The sequence below is a fragment of the Amia ocellicauda genome, chromosome 14, assembly GCF_036373705.1.
Source record: "Amia ocellicauda isolate fAmiCal2 chromosome 14, fAmiCal2.hap1, whole genome shotgun sequence".
Classification (NCBI taxonomy): Eukaryota; Metazoa; Chordata; class Actinopteri; order Amiiformes; family Amiidae; genus Amia; species Amia ocellicauda.
The window spans coordinates 13,694,895-13,710,530 of NC_089863.1; the positions used below are offsets into that span (position 1 = coordinate 13,694,895).

The 15,636-nt window shown below is 44.0% G+C and overlaps 2 protein-coding genes across 2 annotated transcripts; both read left to right on the top strand.

Moving 5' to 3' along the window:
* On the top strand, positions 1 to 1,551 carry LOC136767287 (E3 ubiquitin/ISG15 ligase TRIM25). Its single transcript, XM_066721065.1, has one exon. The coding sequence runs from the start codon at positions 1 to 3 to the stop codon at positions 1,165 to 1,167; it is 1,167 nt and encodes a 388-aa protein (XP_066577162.1). The 3' UTR covers positions 1,168 to 1,551.
* A 1,326-nt stretch (positions 1,552 to 2,877) lies between these two features.
* On the top strand, positions 2,878 to 15,185 carry pip4p1a (phosphatidylinositol-4,5-bisphosphate 4-phosphatase 1a). Its single transcript, XM_066723136.1, has 7 exons — positions 2,878 to 3,020; positions 6,568 to 6,758; positions 7,000 to 7,106; positions 8,267 to 8,372; positions 8,518 to 8,570; positions 9,375 to 9,465; positions 9,797 to 15,185. The coding sequence occupies exons 1-7, from the start codon at positions 2,900 to 2,902 to the stop codon at positions 9,938 to 9,940; spliced, it is 813 nt and encodes a 270-aa protein (XP_066579233.1). The 5' UTR covers positions 2,878 to 2,899; the 3' UTR covers positions 9,941 to 15,185.
* The last annotated feature ends 451 nt before the right edge of the window (positions 15,186 to 15,636 follow it).

Consider the following 15,636-nt stretch of genomic DNA (forward strand, 5'->3'; position numbering starts at 1 on the left):
ATGGCCAAGTCAAGTAAAGACCAGCTACTTGTACAGGAGTTGAGCTGCTCAATCTGTCTGCAGCTTTTCTCGGAGCCCACATCTCTGCCCTGCGGCCACAGTTTCTGTGCGCCTTGCATCGCAGAGGTGATCCGGAAAGAGCATTGCGGGAGGCGGCCTCACACCTGCCCGGAGTGCCGCACTGAACACAGCGGCCCTTCTGCTCTGCAGAGCAACTTCAAACTGTGCAGCATCGCAGACTGCTTCAGAGAGAGAGACGCATGCGCCTCATCGCCCCCTGTGCTCTGTGATGTGTGCATGGAGAGCCCTGGGGCAGCAGCGAAGACGTGCCTTAAATGCGAGATGTCCCTGTGCGCTGCGCACCTGCGGCCTCACTTCAAGCCGGCTTTCCAGGGCCACGTTTTAGTGGAGCCCACCTCGGATCTCCGCAGCAGGACCTGCTCGCTTCACCTAAAGCCGCTGGAGTACTACTGTGCGACCGACAGGTCTTGCGTCTGCGCTGTGTGCGCTGTGGAGGGCGAGCACCGAAGCCACGACGTGAAGAGCTTCCTAAGCGCCCGGGCGGAGCTCAGCGCTGCCCTGGACAAGAGGCTCAAAGAGGCGGAGAAGAAGCTGCAGGACAGCGAGCGGATCCAGCAGGAGGGCAAAGAGGCCGAAAGCGCACTGGAGCGGTCGAGTGGCGAGCTCCGGCAGAAAGCGCTGCGCCTGCTGGACGATATTATCCGTGAGGCCGAGGATTACAAAGGACAGGTTCTCGGGGTGATTGAGTTGGAGCAGCGCCGGGTGGAAAGCGAGCTCCGCGGGGTCATCAGCAGAGCCTCGTTGAAACGCGTGTCGCTCAAAGAGGCGCAGATGGAAATCCGAGACGCGCTGGCGCAGACCGACCTGCTCGCTTTCACTCGCAAGTGCCGCACTGTGGCCTCCAGACTGGGCGCTGCCGAGCACCCTGGAGCCGGCGAGCCGCAAAGGGCTGCTTTGAATCGCGCTCGGCTTGTGGCTTCCGTGGAAAAGAAAAGCCTGCAGTTTCGCCTGAGGTGCGTTCAGGTCCAGAGGTCTCTGGCGTCTCTGATGGAGCCCAAGGTGCAGGTCCAGGACAAGAGCCGACTGTCCCTCTCGAAAGGCAGCGCAAACACCCCCGCAGCAGGGATTAAGAAAGGGACCAACTGAGTGGAAAGTTTTGATTTACAGCCTGTGTATTTGCACTTGCACTTGCACTTTTTATGCTGCTTTCTCTATGGCAAAGGAAAGGTGGCACACAACGTTTCTTGTTTGCAGAGGTCTACTGGTATATCTAAAACGCAAGTGAGTTACTTTGAGTTAAGATGGACCAAAAACCTCCTTGGAGACATATTTTCACCAGCCTGGCCTCCATTGCGAGGATACAATGCAAAACTCTTCAGTTAAAGACTGACTTCTTATATACACTTCAGTTATAAGCATTTATTTGTTTTGTATGTATAAACTCCTTCAATAGCATATTTTGTTGCTGGCACTTATTGCATGAGCCAAAATGTATTTATGAAGATGTATAATAAAATTTAATTGTTTCTATCTCCGTTTCCTTCTTTCTTACATTCAGCACATATTTAAATTGCACACTGTTAGTGTTACTCAAAAGACTCGTGATCCTGTAGGCTTTTCCTAAAGTCTGAAAATCTGTTTTAAATAAAAGCATGGATTTCTGTGCCGTGTTATAGTAACTAGAGCAGTCAACCCTGCTTCTTTAGGACCCCCTACCTGATCTTTTTTTATTATTCCAACTGAGCTCTGTTCCTTAATTGAACCCTTAATTTAAGGAAGTGGATTATATTTGAGTCTTTAATTTGTGTTACTAGTAAAAGGTTGGTTCCTTAATACATTTCTTGTATAATTTCAATCTTAACTAAAACCCCCTACAGTTAACAATTTAAAATTACTTCAATTAAACATTCAATTCGTAATTGAGAACTCGGCTTATATAAAAACCAGCAGCGTATGGGGTCCTCCATGAGCAGGGTTGAGGACCACTGTTTGAGGGGACTGGTGTGTGTAGTCTACTCGAACAGGTTAGGAGACCCCTGCTGCACTAAACTGCAGGACCAGGGCTGCAAACCGCTGCTGTAGTGCACTTTACAGCAAATTACAACACCATTTATTATAAACATGATAATGTGTATTATAAATGGTGTTTTTCCCCATACAGACTTGTGTTAAATACATTGTGTTGTGCTTTGGTGCCTTTTGTCACAATTTGTTGCCCTTGTACAAAGACAGATTAGTTCTAATAATATAAATATCTAGATGGATGTTTACATATGTTTACAACAACATATTTTTTTATAAAAAGTAGTCTACACTTTTAGTTTACTAGAAAAAGTAAAACTCACATATATACATTATATTCACAGAAGGAGTTATCACAATCTGGAACAAACTCCCCAGCGATGTGGTTGAAGCTGAACATTTGGGAACATTTAAATACAGAGTGGATAGGATCCTTGGATCACCAAACCAGCACGATGGGGTGAATGGCCTCCTCTCGTTTGTAAACTTTCTTCTTACACTTCGACCAGGGTAGAATATATTTGGAGGAAACTGAATGCATACCATGATTTGAAGTACATATTTTAAGCATTTTTCTGAAAATGTGTTTCTTCGGTAATGCCTACTGTATTCAGTTCTATAAAGCACATTCTGGATTATTGTTATAGCCCCCATTCTCAGCACAGCGCTCTTATCACTCAAGATGGCGGCACGACGTCTCACTCAAACGCGGATGGCCGGGCAGCATCCAGCCAATAGGATCCCGTGCTGGCCTATGACGTCAATCGGTCTCCCGGATCACGTGGAAAACCTGCCTGGCGGCCTCGTCATGTGACCCGGCGTGCCGTACGGCAGTCTCCCTGCCCGTGTACCCGGTATGGCGGACGGCGAGCGATCCCCGCTCCTCTCCGATCTGAGCGATGGAGGTCTCAGCGGCGGCGGCCCCGGCGGCCCGCTGCCCACCGCCCCACCGTACGGGCTGCCGAATAAGCCGCAGAGTGAGTATGATCGGACGGCGCAGAGCCGCCCCGGCCTGCGGGTCGGGTCGGGTCCGGGAGAAGACACGGACACACACACACCCCGCTGCAGGGAAATAAAGGAGATCGCAACCAGCCACCACGGTCTGCCTGCTGGCGTAGCTTATCCACAGTGCACAGTTAGCGATGCTCACACGGACATCTCCTGTCCAATCTGTGCGCTTTATGGCGGAATTAGCTGGTTTCTCCTGTTTGGGGGGATGTGGGATCCCCCATGTTGTTGTTGTTATGATGATGATGATGATGATGATGAGAGTTTCCCCTCATTATTCAGTTGTGTACTTCAGTGGCACACAGTTGCTGGGTTCTCCTCCTAGCTTTGCATCTTTCTTGAGACAGATACACCTTTTAAAGCTCGCCATTAGTAAACAGACATAAATTGTCTTAATCCAGCCACGATCACAGGGTCTGTGCATGCTGTCAGGTGGATTCGTGCCCACAGGGGTGCAGTATCCTCTTGCACATGTTTGCAGCATTGGGGGGGATGAGTGTTTTTAATGGGGATCTGAAAAGGCTACACTGTGTCAAATGAAAATCGCCACGATATCTTGAAGTTTGGTAGGAAAGGGTCGTGGGTTGTTGTTATAGCATTGCATTTAAATAGACAATAGGATGTTTGCATTGCAATGGCTGGGTAATAATATTAATAATCATAATATTGAGCTGTAGTTGTTGTTTTAGATGGTTTTCATGATGCACTGTATTGCTGAGGCATTCTTGTAGTGTTTCGCAGTGGTGTGTGGGTTCAGTCTACGGCCTTTTATTTGTGTGTTTATTTGTTTATTTATTTTTTATGAATTGGCCAGACTCCGCAATGTTTGTGCTGCGTGCGTGTGCGACAGCAGTCGACCGCGGAGCACCTGATTTGATTGACGGGCGCGCCGAGCCAACCGCTGCGCTGCCCTCGCCGGTCCGACATCTCCGCAGCCAATGGCGTCGCTGCTGGGCGGGGCTGGGCGGTCTTGACGTGCTCATTGATCTCCTCTGGGGAGAGAATTGGCTCCCGGGTTGTGGGGATAGTAGTTCAGTGATTGTAGGTTGACACTCATATAAGCTTTGCTAGTTTAAATAGTTTTCTTCATCAAACTGTAGTTACTGTCTTAGTGTGCTTGTTAAAACTACTGCTTTAAACCATACCTCAACAGTTTAAATGTCTCATTGTTCTGAGAAATGTAGCCTGCATGGAAAGCATTAAAAAACCCAATCAAAAAAAAAAAAAAAACACCTTTTGTTATTTGTTATATCCCTGTAAAGGCTTGCCTGTCCTTTCTTAGAAACGACAACAATAATAAAAAACTTTCCAGGGGGGTTTCCACTTCCCCACTTAAACAATGTTACAAATCTTGACCTATGTAACAAAACCACATTTGTGGTACACCCCACATCAGATATAAATAATATATTTATCGAGGGAAGCAAAACAGTCAGTATTAAAGTGATTTTATACTGTGCAGATCCAGTGATGTGCTGTTTCATATGATAAGAAAAGGATATTTAAGTACAGTACAATAAAGCAGTATTATTCAATACTTTCGCTATTTATATTGGATTGTGTCCAGAGAAAATTAAACTCCACTGTTTGTGGTCACACTGCTTGTATCCTCTAGGTATTATTTTTAACACTTCTTTTTTAAACACTGTCTGTCTTGTGTGAAATCTGTAGTATTTTTACCTGGGGCGTAATTTTGTTGAAATCTAGTATCATAAGACCTTGAACACTTTGTCGCCCAATGGAAAACTTTAAATAATGTTTTCGTCACAACCTTTGAATTGATTGTGGATATTGTTTTAAAGCATCTGTTGAGTAATTGAAAACAAACCACCACTGTGGTTTTTATGGGTGCTAGTGGCCTACAGTTGATCAAATCTGTCTTCCTGATTTCTTTCAAGATACTGTGTCAACAACTGAATGCAGTTTTTGAAGGACTGGCTTATAAAGCACAGTGGAGCATACATTTCGTCTTTAAAATCCCTATTAGAATGAAATAATGGCTGTAGTTCAGAAAGCATGATAGTGATGCCCTCAATGTCTCTGCACTAGCTGTTATTTTTAAGCATTAAGGAGAATCCAGACTTTAGATTTATAAAACACAGTGATTGATAGAGAGCAAGGGGGGAGGTATATTTTGTCACCATTTTGACTGTCCAATTTGGAAATCTGTCATGTAACGTCATTTAACTGCTTTCCAGTTACTGTGTGTGTGTGTGTGTTTATATAATATACACTATATCCAGTGTTTTCCCCTACCGTTATACTCGGGACTCGGGGCACGGACAGTGTGTATGTATATATATATATATATATATATATATAAAGGCTGTATTTCCTATTAAGTTTCAAATGCACTCCTTGTCTTAAAATATTTATTGGGCATCTTAGGACCTGTCTCGTCACAGGTAGTCAGCGCATAGCAGGAGGCAGACGATGGCAGGACGCATTTGGTCAGCGGACAAGGTCGAAGCAAGCTGTTCAACTTCACTCCTGTGTAGCGTGTGGCGAGAAGCCAGTGGGATACTACTCCCGGTCACAACCAATCTGGCAGCATTAGAATGAGCTGAGTGGAAATCGCATCACATGACATTCCTTAGGTTGCACAAACACAGCTACACCGAAAACACGTCTAATTAAGTACAATCTGAGCTGCTTAGCAACCTTCTAACATTCTTCAAATGCCTCTTTCAGCAGAGCGGCGACAAACCTCATTTTCTTGATGAATTGTAAGAGAGCCAGGGGACCTCTAACACCGAGGAAATAAGGGATTTCACCTTCATGCTTAAAAGAAAGAAAGCCCGCCGGGAGGGTTGTAGGCTTTTACTTTGTAGTTCATTACCTACGCCAAACTCTGAAACCTGCAAGTGGTTCAAATGATTTAAACACCGCTGTTTTGCCAGGGCTTAGAGGATGTTCAGTTAAAATAATTTATATGATTAAGTCGGGATAAAATTAATCTAGGGTCAGGGTTCTAACATTTAGGTATATCGTACGTGTTGGAATACTCGGATGCCGGATTTGTTTCCTGGAACGTCGTGCTGTGTCAGATAAATCCTCCTTGTAGGCCTGGTGTTCTGCTGCTTTTTCCGTTGTCCATTGTAAACTGTAAAGCACCTGGTCTGCTAATGAATAAATAATAAGCAGCGTGCTACAGATAAAACCTGTGTCAGAGGTCTAGCTATTGAGACATGTTTTGTTTTGGTTTAGTTTCATTCTTAGCGCTGTCCCAGAGATGTTACCTCCCATCAGTATGTCTCTTTAATACGTCCCCCACCCCCCCCCCTAAAAAAAAATCACCTTACTTTTTAATGTGCTTGTCTTGGTGATCAATACCTAATGGGTGTGTAAATCTTTTTGATTATGCATCTGGGTGCCATCTTTTTGTAAGCTGCAGAAAACAGACAGCTCCCCCCACTCCTAAAAAAAAAAAAAAGCAGAACGTGTTGGTGAATCAGCAGTTTTTCTTTCCTGTTTCCTTGCTGTAATTTGGCCTTGCCTGTGCTGGATTCTCTACAGGTTTCCCTGGGTTCCCCAGCTCCCAGCCCTCGGTCCTGCCCGGAGAGGACCCCCCGCCCTACTCCCCTATGACCTCCCCGGAGAGTGGCAGTGCCCCCATGATCAGCTGCCGCGTGTGCCAGTCCCTCATCAACGTGGAAGGCAAGATGCACCAACACGTGGTCAAGTGTGGTGTCTGCAATGAAGCAACGGTGAGTAGGCAGGCATCCGGGGGTGGGGGGTCGGGGCGTGACCTTGTTCCCTTGGCATAGATCTGTCCTGAACAGTGAGTGAAGTAATGCGTCCATGTGAGGGAATGAAGGTATAGATGTATCTATATGCTGCCTCATTACACTTGGACTCTCTACAGATCTCTGTCCCAGTGTGGCCTCATACTGCAGTGAGACCGTCCTAGCCTGCGCTGTAAGTGACCTTGTGCTTTCTGTTCGCCAGCCCATAAAGAACGCTCCGGCCGGGAAGAAGTACGTGCGCTGTCCCTGCAACTGCCTGCTGATCTGTAAAGTGACGTCACAAAGGATAGCCTGCCCACGACCATACTGGTGAGCCTGGGGTGGGATTGAGATGTGTAGGTTTTCTCATAGGCCTCAACCCTTAAACCCCTAGTCAGTCTTTCGATTAAAGAAACTGTGTGGACCAACTGCTCTGCTCTCCTCTTTCTGACTGAACTACAATGTTACCCTACCTGATTGATTGATGTGAAAGTTTTGCAAGGTTTTTAACTGAAGGGTCCGCCCCCCCAATGACCAGGGTTGGAGAAGCCGTATGTGCGCCTTTTTTATACTAGGTACAATCCCCTCAGCTGTGTAGATACTCATTAAGGGGTCTGACTTGTACAGTTCACTCGTGGCTCTTGTCGGTGATGGCAGATTTTATTGTTGGGGAGTTTGTTAATTAACGGTAAAGGTTGTGGTGTCATGGGGGCCTGTGCCACACAGCTAGATTGAAAGGACAGCCACTGGTTTCTGTGGAGAGGCTCTCCTGCCTCACTAAATTCCAGCAAATTGAAGAACGGGCCCAGAGAATTTCCAAACAGATTTTAGCACAATTCACTGACAAATGATAGTTGAGACTTGGAGTAATTATAGACTCTTCATAAGTATAGAAATAGGCTTATGCATCTTTACAGTCCTATTTTTTTTTTTGTTTAAACGATATGTAGGTTGGCTTTTTTTCTGATGCATACTATCACAGTCCCATTAAAGTGTGACTGTGCGTGTTTAAGTCACAAAGTTTATTTCAGTTACATAACTTCCTTACAGAATTAAACAAAGATGGTTATACGTATAAGTTTACATTTTACGAAACGGCAGCCTGAACCCCCAATTCTGTCCATCCCCAAAATTCCAAGCTAGGCCCATGCAAATCTACACCTGATCCAGCTAGCTTGGTCCAAAAGCAAGCATAACCCTAACCCTTACTCCATACCTGTCCAAACTGTGAGTTATGAAATTAGGACTAATGCAATGCAAGTGCATAATTGACTCAAAGTTCTTTATACAACTTATATTTAACTGTTACATGATTCCCTCCTCTTTTTAAATTTTCCATGGAGAAATTTTTACATTTTGAGGCACGTGAGAAAAATACAATCTCAAATAAATGCATAATTCCTGACAGAATATGCTGCTCTGTCCCTTGATTTGGATTGGATTCCCCCCAATAACCTGACCTGACCTGTGTTGTTTTATTTCTGTCACAGTAAAAGAATAATCAACCTGGGCCCGGTGCATCCTGGGCCGGTCAGTCCCGAGCCGCAGCCCGTCGGGGCGCGAGTCACCTGCGGACACTGCAAGAACACTTTCCTGGTAGGCCGGTTTCTCTCCCAGAAATGCGGTGGACCCCTTCAGCATTTATTTATTTGTATATATGAAATGATTTGCTGATTCTGTTTGTTAAACTGCATAATTAGCTATAATTGAACCGCAACCTTTTGCTCTCTCCCTCTTGCAGTGGACAGAGTTTACAGACCGGACGTTAGCCAGATGTCCACACTGCAGAAAAGTGTAAGTGTATTTGCGTACTCTTGAGGTTTTTTTTTTGGTGTGTGTGCCAGGCCAGTTCCTCAATCGTCCTCCAAATGGACACTCAAAGCCGGATAAGAAAGTGAGTGTCACTGTCTCTTTTTGGAGGGGGAAGTTCAACAAATAATACAGTAGGGCAAAGTGTGGCCACAGCAACATGCGCAGAAAACATTATCCAGTTCCCTAATCTATTAGTTTCAGAGCTAGATGAGTATCTACTATCTAAACTATTAGTCTATAGTGTTCTGTCACCTCACCAGATGACCAGGTTTTGGTATCTGGCCAACAATAGACTAGTTAATTTGAACAGTGGGGAACCTCATACTTCAAATGTTAAAGACAAAATGAGGCTTTGCAGCAGACCAATTAGATTGCAGGCTCAGGAAGCCAGTGTGATAAAACCATGTGTATTTAAGGTACATGACTCTCATGCCACTGGTGAGACTGTGAAGGATATTATTTTTTTTGCACTGAAGCCGGTGCCAAAGCTAACATGGGAAGGAATGGTGTTACATAAGTGTTTACATTAGAAATGTTGCCACTTCCCGTGACAGACTCTTCTCAGATGCGTCATTAAAGTTGGGAGTGGCAGGTTCAAGTCCAGGTAAGCCTGCAGAGGAGTGGCCCTCTTGTGACAGCATGCCAGGCAAGGAAACTCAGGGAGATGCATGCAACCCTTCTCAGAGTCTGATGCAAAGGAAGTTGCAGGGAAGACGGTGGGATTTAGGAAGCTCGGATTGTGTGCCCTGACCTTGGAACGGTTCCATTGTGTGTGTGTTGCTCCAGGTCCTCAATTGGGAGGCGATATCCCCGGAAGAGATGTCTCTGGTGCTTCCTGGTGGGCCTGCTGTTTGCCATTGTTGCCGGTGCGATCGCAGTAAGCAATTATTTTCCTTCCCATAGTCCTTCATCCAAGAAAACGTGGAATACGGTCGCCAGCTTATCGCCTGTCTCAGATGTCTTAAGCTTCCATGTCTTTACACTCACTAGCTGTTTCTGGATGACTTGCAAGACTTAGATCTTGCCTCCCCACAAGAGATGCTGTGTATAGTTGACAGATACAAGCTGCGTCACATTTAGCGCATTGTCACCATAGGAAGGATCTTATCAGTAAATGATTAAGTGGACATTATCACAGTTGAACTGTCTCTTCTCTCTCGCTCTCTGTCTCCCTCTCCCCCCCCCCCCCCCCCCCTCCCCCCTTACAGGCTGGTACCTGGAAGCAGGCACAGAGATACAGTGGCATTTATGCTTCTTGGGCAGCGGTGATCCTGTTGGCGCTGATCTGCATGGGCCGGGCCTGTTACTGGGCCTGTATGAGGGTCAGCCAGCCCGTCCAGAACTTCACATAAACAGGTGGGGGAGAGAAGACGCCAGGAGGGGGCCAGAAAGTACAAGAGATGAGCCTTTATTCCTTTTTCATTTGATCTTTCCAAGGTGGACGATGAGCAAAGGGGGGAGGGGTGGGGGAGGCATGTGTAGAGCTATAGAGACCCCTGAATGGAACTGAGCTATTTTTGTTTTGAGGGGGCGGGATAAAAAAGAGAGTCCGTTGCCATCAATTTCGGAAAATCGGTGCCCTGGCGTCTGTTGGGTCTGCCCCACTCTGTACATCCTTCCGGGCGGCCCACTCGAGTAATTACTCAGCATTGGCTTCCGGAACACGCGAGGAATCCTCATTTAACCACAACTCTTCCTGAGCATCTTGGCCATCTGTCGAAGCTTAATCCGACCTTTTATCCTTTGCCCTTCTGATTAAACAGCTTCCCTGCTTGTCTTTGAAACGAACGTATGCTCAAGAGGGGTGGGGTGGGCGAGAGCCAGGCGTCGGGTGCGTTTTTCTCCACACTTTATCTTGTCATGGTCCGTATACATCCAGGAGAATTCTCCTGGATTTACTTTTCGGTTTTTTTCATAAATATATGATCGCCCGTTTCATTTTTTGTCCCCATATTTACAGTGGTTTAGGCAGATCTGATCAGAAGGTTGGTAGGCATGTCCGTATTATCCGTATTTCCTCCTGTCGTAGCTTTGGATCACTAGATCGCCCCGGAAGGATTTGTCCTTGCGTCTTTGAGGACTTTGAAATCAGTGGTAGCCACCAATATTGCATCACCTTGCAGTTCTCTGTCTCCTGATATCTCTGTCCACTTCTCTTCATGTAGCAGTTAAGAGTGAGGAATCTTATTTTTTTTCTTTTTTCTGTGGTTCGTTTCCTTCCTCCCATTCTCTCGTCTGCCCATTTGGTCTTCCATGCTCTAGTAATTCCAGCAGGATAACCTTTTTTAAGGATTGTTTACCATGCTTTTCCTTCAGCGTTTTATATGTCACATTGAAACTTGGAAGTGCCAGGGAATTCCCAGAGGTAAAACTGGAAAATGTCTCCATCCCAGTAAGGGTCTCATACAAACTATTAGAGATTGATACAGAGGATTTCTGCACTGTATTATGTTTGTTTTTTGGGAGGGGAAGGGTGGCAAAAACCTAATATTGCACAGGGTATTAGTTGTATAAGCATTCTCACTTTAATTATTTGTATTATTTTAAATTGGAATCACCGTTCTCATTTGGTGCAGTGTCATTTTTGTTTTCCTAGGTTTTTATTTTTTCGTTTTCACTCTTTTTTTTTTTAATGAAATCTGTGCCTCTCCAAGGTGAAATGAATGACTTCATCCTAATTCCAGACCTTCGCTCCACCGCATTCTGTAACTCTCACTGGTCCTACTGGTCAAGGTGGACTTTTTCTCTATCCTAAATCCCTGGAAGTGCAAACAAATGAGATCATTAAAACCAGATTATATAGATTGAAGGGCTGCTTTAGAACGAGAGAATTGTATTTAAAGATTCTCGGTGCCTCTGTTTAGGAATAGGTTAGTAAATCGAAGACTGTCGGGCCGTTTTCGTATCAGAGCGAAGTATAGAAAGCTTACTTTGAGTGCCTTAATATTTGATGGATAGCAATGAAACCTAACATTAGAAGCATAAAAAAAAATTATGTTGTAAAGGCCACACTGGGGCCAAAGGTTGCTGTAAGTATGCGTAGGTTAGGTTTATGTACCACAAGCTGAATTGTCTCTGGTGTTTTATTCTCTGCAAGCGAGCTGGGTGTCCTGTTTTTATTGATATATAATGAAGTCGCCATCTAATGTCTCGTAGAAACTAGAAATATAGTTGTATTTAGCGTCATGTAAAAGAAATGTCAACTAATCACGGCCACACTGTGATGCAGTTTTCTATTTATGATACTGACTGACCTTAGGAGCCCTGTGGTGGGAACTTCTCTGAGGTAGCAATTAGTTCCCCTCTTCACTCTTCTTTCATAATTGTGGAATCTGCAGAAAGTCCTAAACACGCTGTAGGTTAAGCTAGAAATGTTTAACATTTAGTTTTTGTGCCACTGTATCTTCTCTGTAAAGGTGGCACTAACTGTTTTAATCTGGCTCATGTTTTGTTTGAAATGCAATCAAAATACATGAAGGATCTTTTCTTTTTTTAATTGCGTTATGTTCTCTGGATGTAATTTAAGCCCGCTGCTTACCAGCCACCTCAAATCAAAAGATGCTCACGGCTTTCCACAGTGCTGTTTTGTTGACAGCCAGTTGCGTTACAGCCCTACCTCAGAAAGAAATCTAAAAGTCTACATGACACACAGACCAGCCCTGCTGAAGAAGTGTGCCGCAGGAGCCGGCGTGGCACTAAACATTCCTTCTCACTGATTTATCCTGCATTATCGCCTTCATGTCCAACCAGTTTCTTGGCAGACAGGTCTTCTTAATGGACCGTTTGCCTTTCATTTCCCAACTGATAGTCCCTTCTTAAACTACGCAGGACAATGCGCTTGATAAGAGCGTCTTTGAACGAGTGCAACGAGGCATGTTTGACATTGACAGAACTGCATTATGGGATATAATACCCAGCCAATTTGTCAGTGTCCCTGTCCTTGTCTCGCACAGACTCAGTCAGGAAAATCTCATTATGTAATAAAACAACAACAGAAATGGGTCTGTATTTGCCGATCGATTCAACTCAAATCGAACAATACTAAATGGTTTACTTCGATTTCCGTTGACAAAAAATCAATCGTAGAAAGAGTTCTCTCTGCCATAACAAGGACTCTCATTTCCCTTTTAGGACTTCCATTTATAAATAAATCTAGTAGTTCGGCTTCATCCACACCAATCGATTTTTAGGTTAGAGCAGCATGAAATTGCTTTTCACATTGGTGAGGTCACAGTCGGAGTTCCCTGGACTTTGGCCTTTGCTTACTGACAGAGTGGCAGCAGCTTAGAATCGTGAACTGGACTCCATCCTATCGTTTTCAAAGAGGACGTTGGCATTATGTGTCACAAACAAACTAAGGGAAGCTGTAACTCCCTCAAATGGACCTACAACAAACTAATACTGTCTCCCCAAGTTATTCATTGCACTCATTGCATTGGAAGAGTTTGGATCTTAAGGAATGCTTAGGCAGACCAGGATTTGTTCTCAAGTGCTCCGTGAGACACATTGAAACCTACGCAACGATTCAGAGGATTGTTTTTGTCTAATTATCGGTAGGAATATGGTAAACTGACATTAGAGAGAGAATTCTTACTTTCCTTAGTCCTTTTAAAAACAAAATGTATAGCATATACCTTCCATACAGTTTATACAACGCTAGTAATCGGAGAAGCTTGCCGTAAGAACAGTTATAAATGAAGGGGTATTCAGGGGTAGTTTGCGTAAGCTGACAGTTGCTCTGTGTCCCGCTGACAAGAAGCTCCAAACATTTGCTTTATCCTCCAGAGCTGGTTTCATTGTCGCCAGCAGCTTCAAGCTAATCAAATTTGCACAATATTTAGGAAACACTCGGACTTCTGGTGCCGAGTTTTGGTCTCTCCATCCAGACGTGTTGGAAAGGCCGGCCTTCACTCGTTTATTGTGCGGGGCTGCTATTCACTCGGGGTGGTTGTAACTGAATTGTTAATACAGTACTTTAGATTCAGGACAGGGGTCTGCAGGTCCTGGTTCTTGGGTTTCAGTTCTGAATATCTGATTTGGACGCTTTTTATGCTAAACTGGTATAGCGGTGTGTAGCTATATAACAGTGGCTCTGCAGGACAAGGATTTTCAGACCTCTTACCTTCAATATTATTACAGACTTTAGCAAACATGTTTTTCACAATACATTTGAGCTCTGCTTTCTGTGACTGAACAGATTGTTTACAGTTAAGAAAAACTGCACAAAAGAAAAGTAAAGAGTGCTGCAAAATACACCTGTGTGGTGAGAGAGGACGGGAGTTTAGGTTTTGTAAACAAAATAGTTTAGCTTAGTTTTTTAAATGATACTGTGAAACCCCTTTTTTTTCTCTCCTTTCTCCTTGGTTGTGTCCAGAACTTCCAACACAATTACCTTAAGGTGAGGTATAGCATAGTAATCCATAGGCATTAACTCTGTAAATGTTTTCCACGGTCATGCTTTGTGTGTCATACGAATGCATAGCCGAGTCGGGTGTCGAGCAGCTGTCCGCGCTGTAGTGAGGTTGCATTATTCAGTCTTTCACCTACAGTTCTCAATTAAATAACAGGCTTTTTTTTTTCCCCGACTTGAATCATTTGAGAAGAAGCGTTCAGCACCTTTTTATTTATTAATTTATGTTTTAATCATTTTAAATGAACCTGATCGTTGAAACCATGCAAGGTTAAGGTAACAGTAGACCAGGAAGGAGCAGTTTTCGGCACCAAAGAAGACGAACATTGATACGTACTTAGCCACTGTTTGCTGTAACTTAAACATGGAGCAGAGAAGCCAGAATCCCTCTTCACTGTGTCGCATGCGTCTAAACACCAGGAGTGTTGTAAGGGACGCATAGTTGGCCTTCATCCAGGGAAGGTAGTGAGAATAGTCTTGCTACAGTCGCCCTGCCGTATAAAAATGGGCAGCCTGTGCTTGGAAAGTAATGGGGACGCAACGCAACTCCAAGCACAAAACAAATGTGTCTCAAACACTGAATTTTTTTTTCTTCCCCCCCACTGTGTTGAACTGTCCTGGTGTTTGTTTTAAAAGCATTTCATTGTTGTGGATCATTTTAACTTAGCAGGGCGCATTACAGGTTTGATTATAACTCAATGAAATCTCTACCGGTATTGTGAGCTAATGCAAAATATGTGGCCACCACATAAACGCGTCTTTCGCCCGTGTCTCTGGATATCGCTGGTCTGTGAACGAGAGAAGCTAATGCTTTTTATATATAGAGGAAGAAAAAATCAAAAAGAAAATACTAATCCAATTAATCAGTTAACTGGAATTATTTGTACAAACTAACCATTTTTTGTTTTGTACATATAAGTTATGTGACTTGTAAATACATGTATTTATTTTTCTCTTTTTCCTTGTTTCTTTTATTTTTTCTTTAATTGTTGCACTACCTTTTCAGAGATTTTCTTTTATTTTTGTTATCATTATTGTATTTTTTTTTAATGTCAACTGAAGGAAGGGGATGTTTACTAACTAATGACCTTTCAATGTTAACCCGTTGTGAAACTGCACATTAATATTCGATCGGTGTGGGAAATCATGAGGTGTAAATAAATGAAATAAAATTCAAACCAAACTGACCTGCCTCTGCCGACTCTTCATTGGACGTTCAGTCCGAAAACAGCCTATCGAGAGTAAGACTGTTGGAGTTATTTTATTGTAGTTAATGCACAAACTATGGCAAGTTGATTTTGGGCTTATTCATTGTGTAAAAAAAGTAAAAAAACATAAGAACATACGAAAGTTTACAAACGAGGAGGCCATTTGCCCCATCGTGCTCATTTGGTATCCATTAATAACTGAGTGATCCAAGGATCCCATCCAGTCTGTATTTAAATGTTCCCAAATGTTCAGCTTCAACCACATCGCTGGGGAGTTTGATCAGATTGTACTGTAGTGTGTATGTATACTGTAGGAATCCTGAGTAAATGTGTAAGAGATGCCAAAACTTCAGTGAACTCTTCTGCTGCCTCCACCATCCCGGCAAATCGTGATGGCTTCATATCATGGTGAAGTTATTTGTCCCAATGA

Excerpts from the sequence above, each read along its gene's own strand:
- pip4p1a (XM_066723136.1), top strand. The coding sequence starts at position 2,900 with ATGGCGGACGGCGAGCGATCCCCGCTCCTCTCCGATCTGAGCGATGGA. Across the intron at positions 3,021-6,567 it reads GCTGCCGAATAAGCCGCAGA|GTTTCCCTGGGTTCCCCAGC; the intron begins GTGAGTATGATC and ends GATTCTCTACAG. Across the intron at positions 8,373-8,517 it reads ACTGCAAGAACACTTTCCTG|TGGACAGAGTTTACAGACCG; the intron begins GTAGGCCGGTTT and ends TCCCTCTTGCAG.
- LOC136767287 (XM_066721065.1), top strand. The coding sequence starts at position 1 with ATGGCCAAGTCAAGTAAAGACCAGCTACTTGTACAGGAGTTGAGCTGC.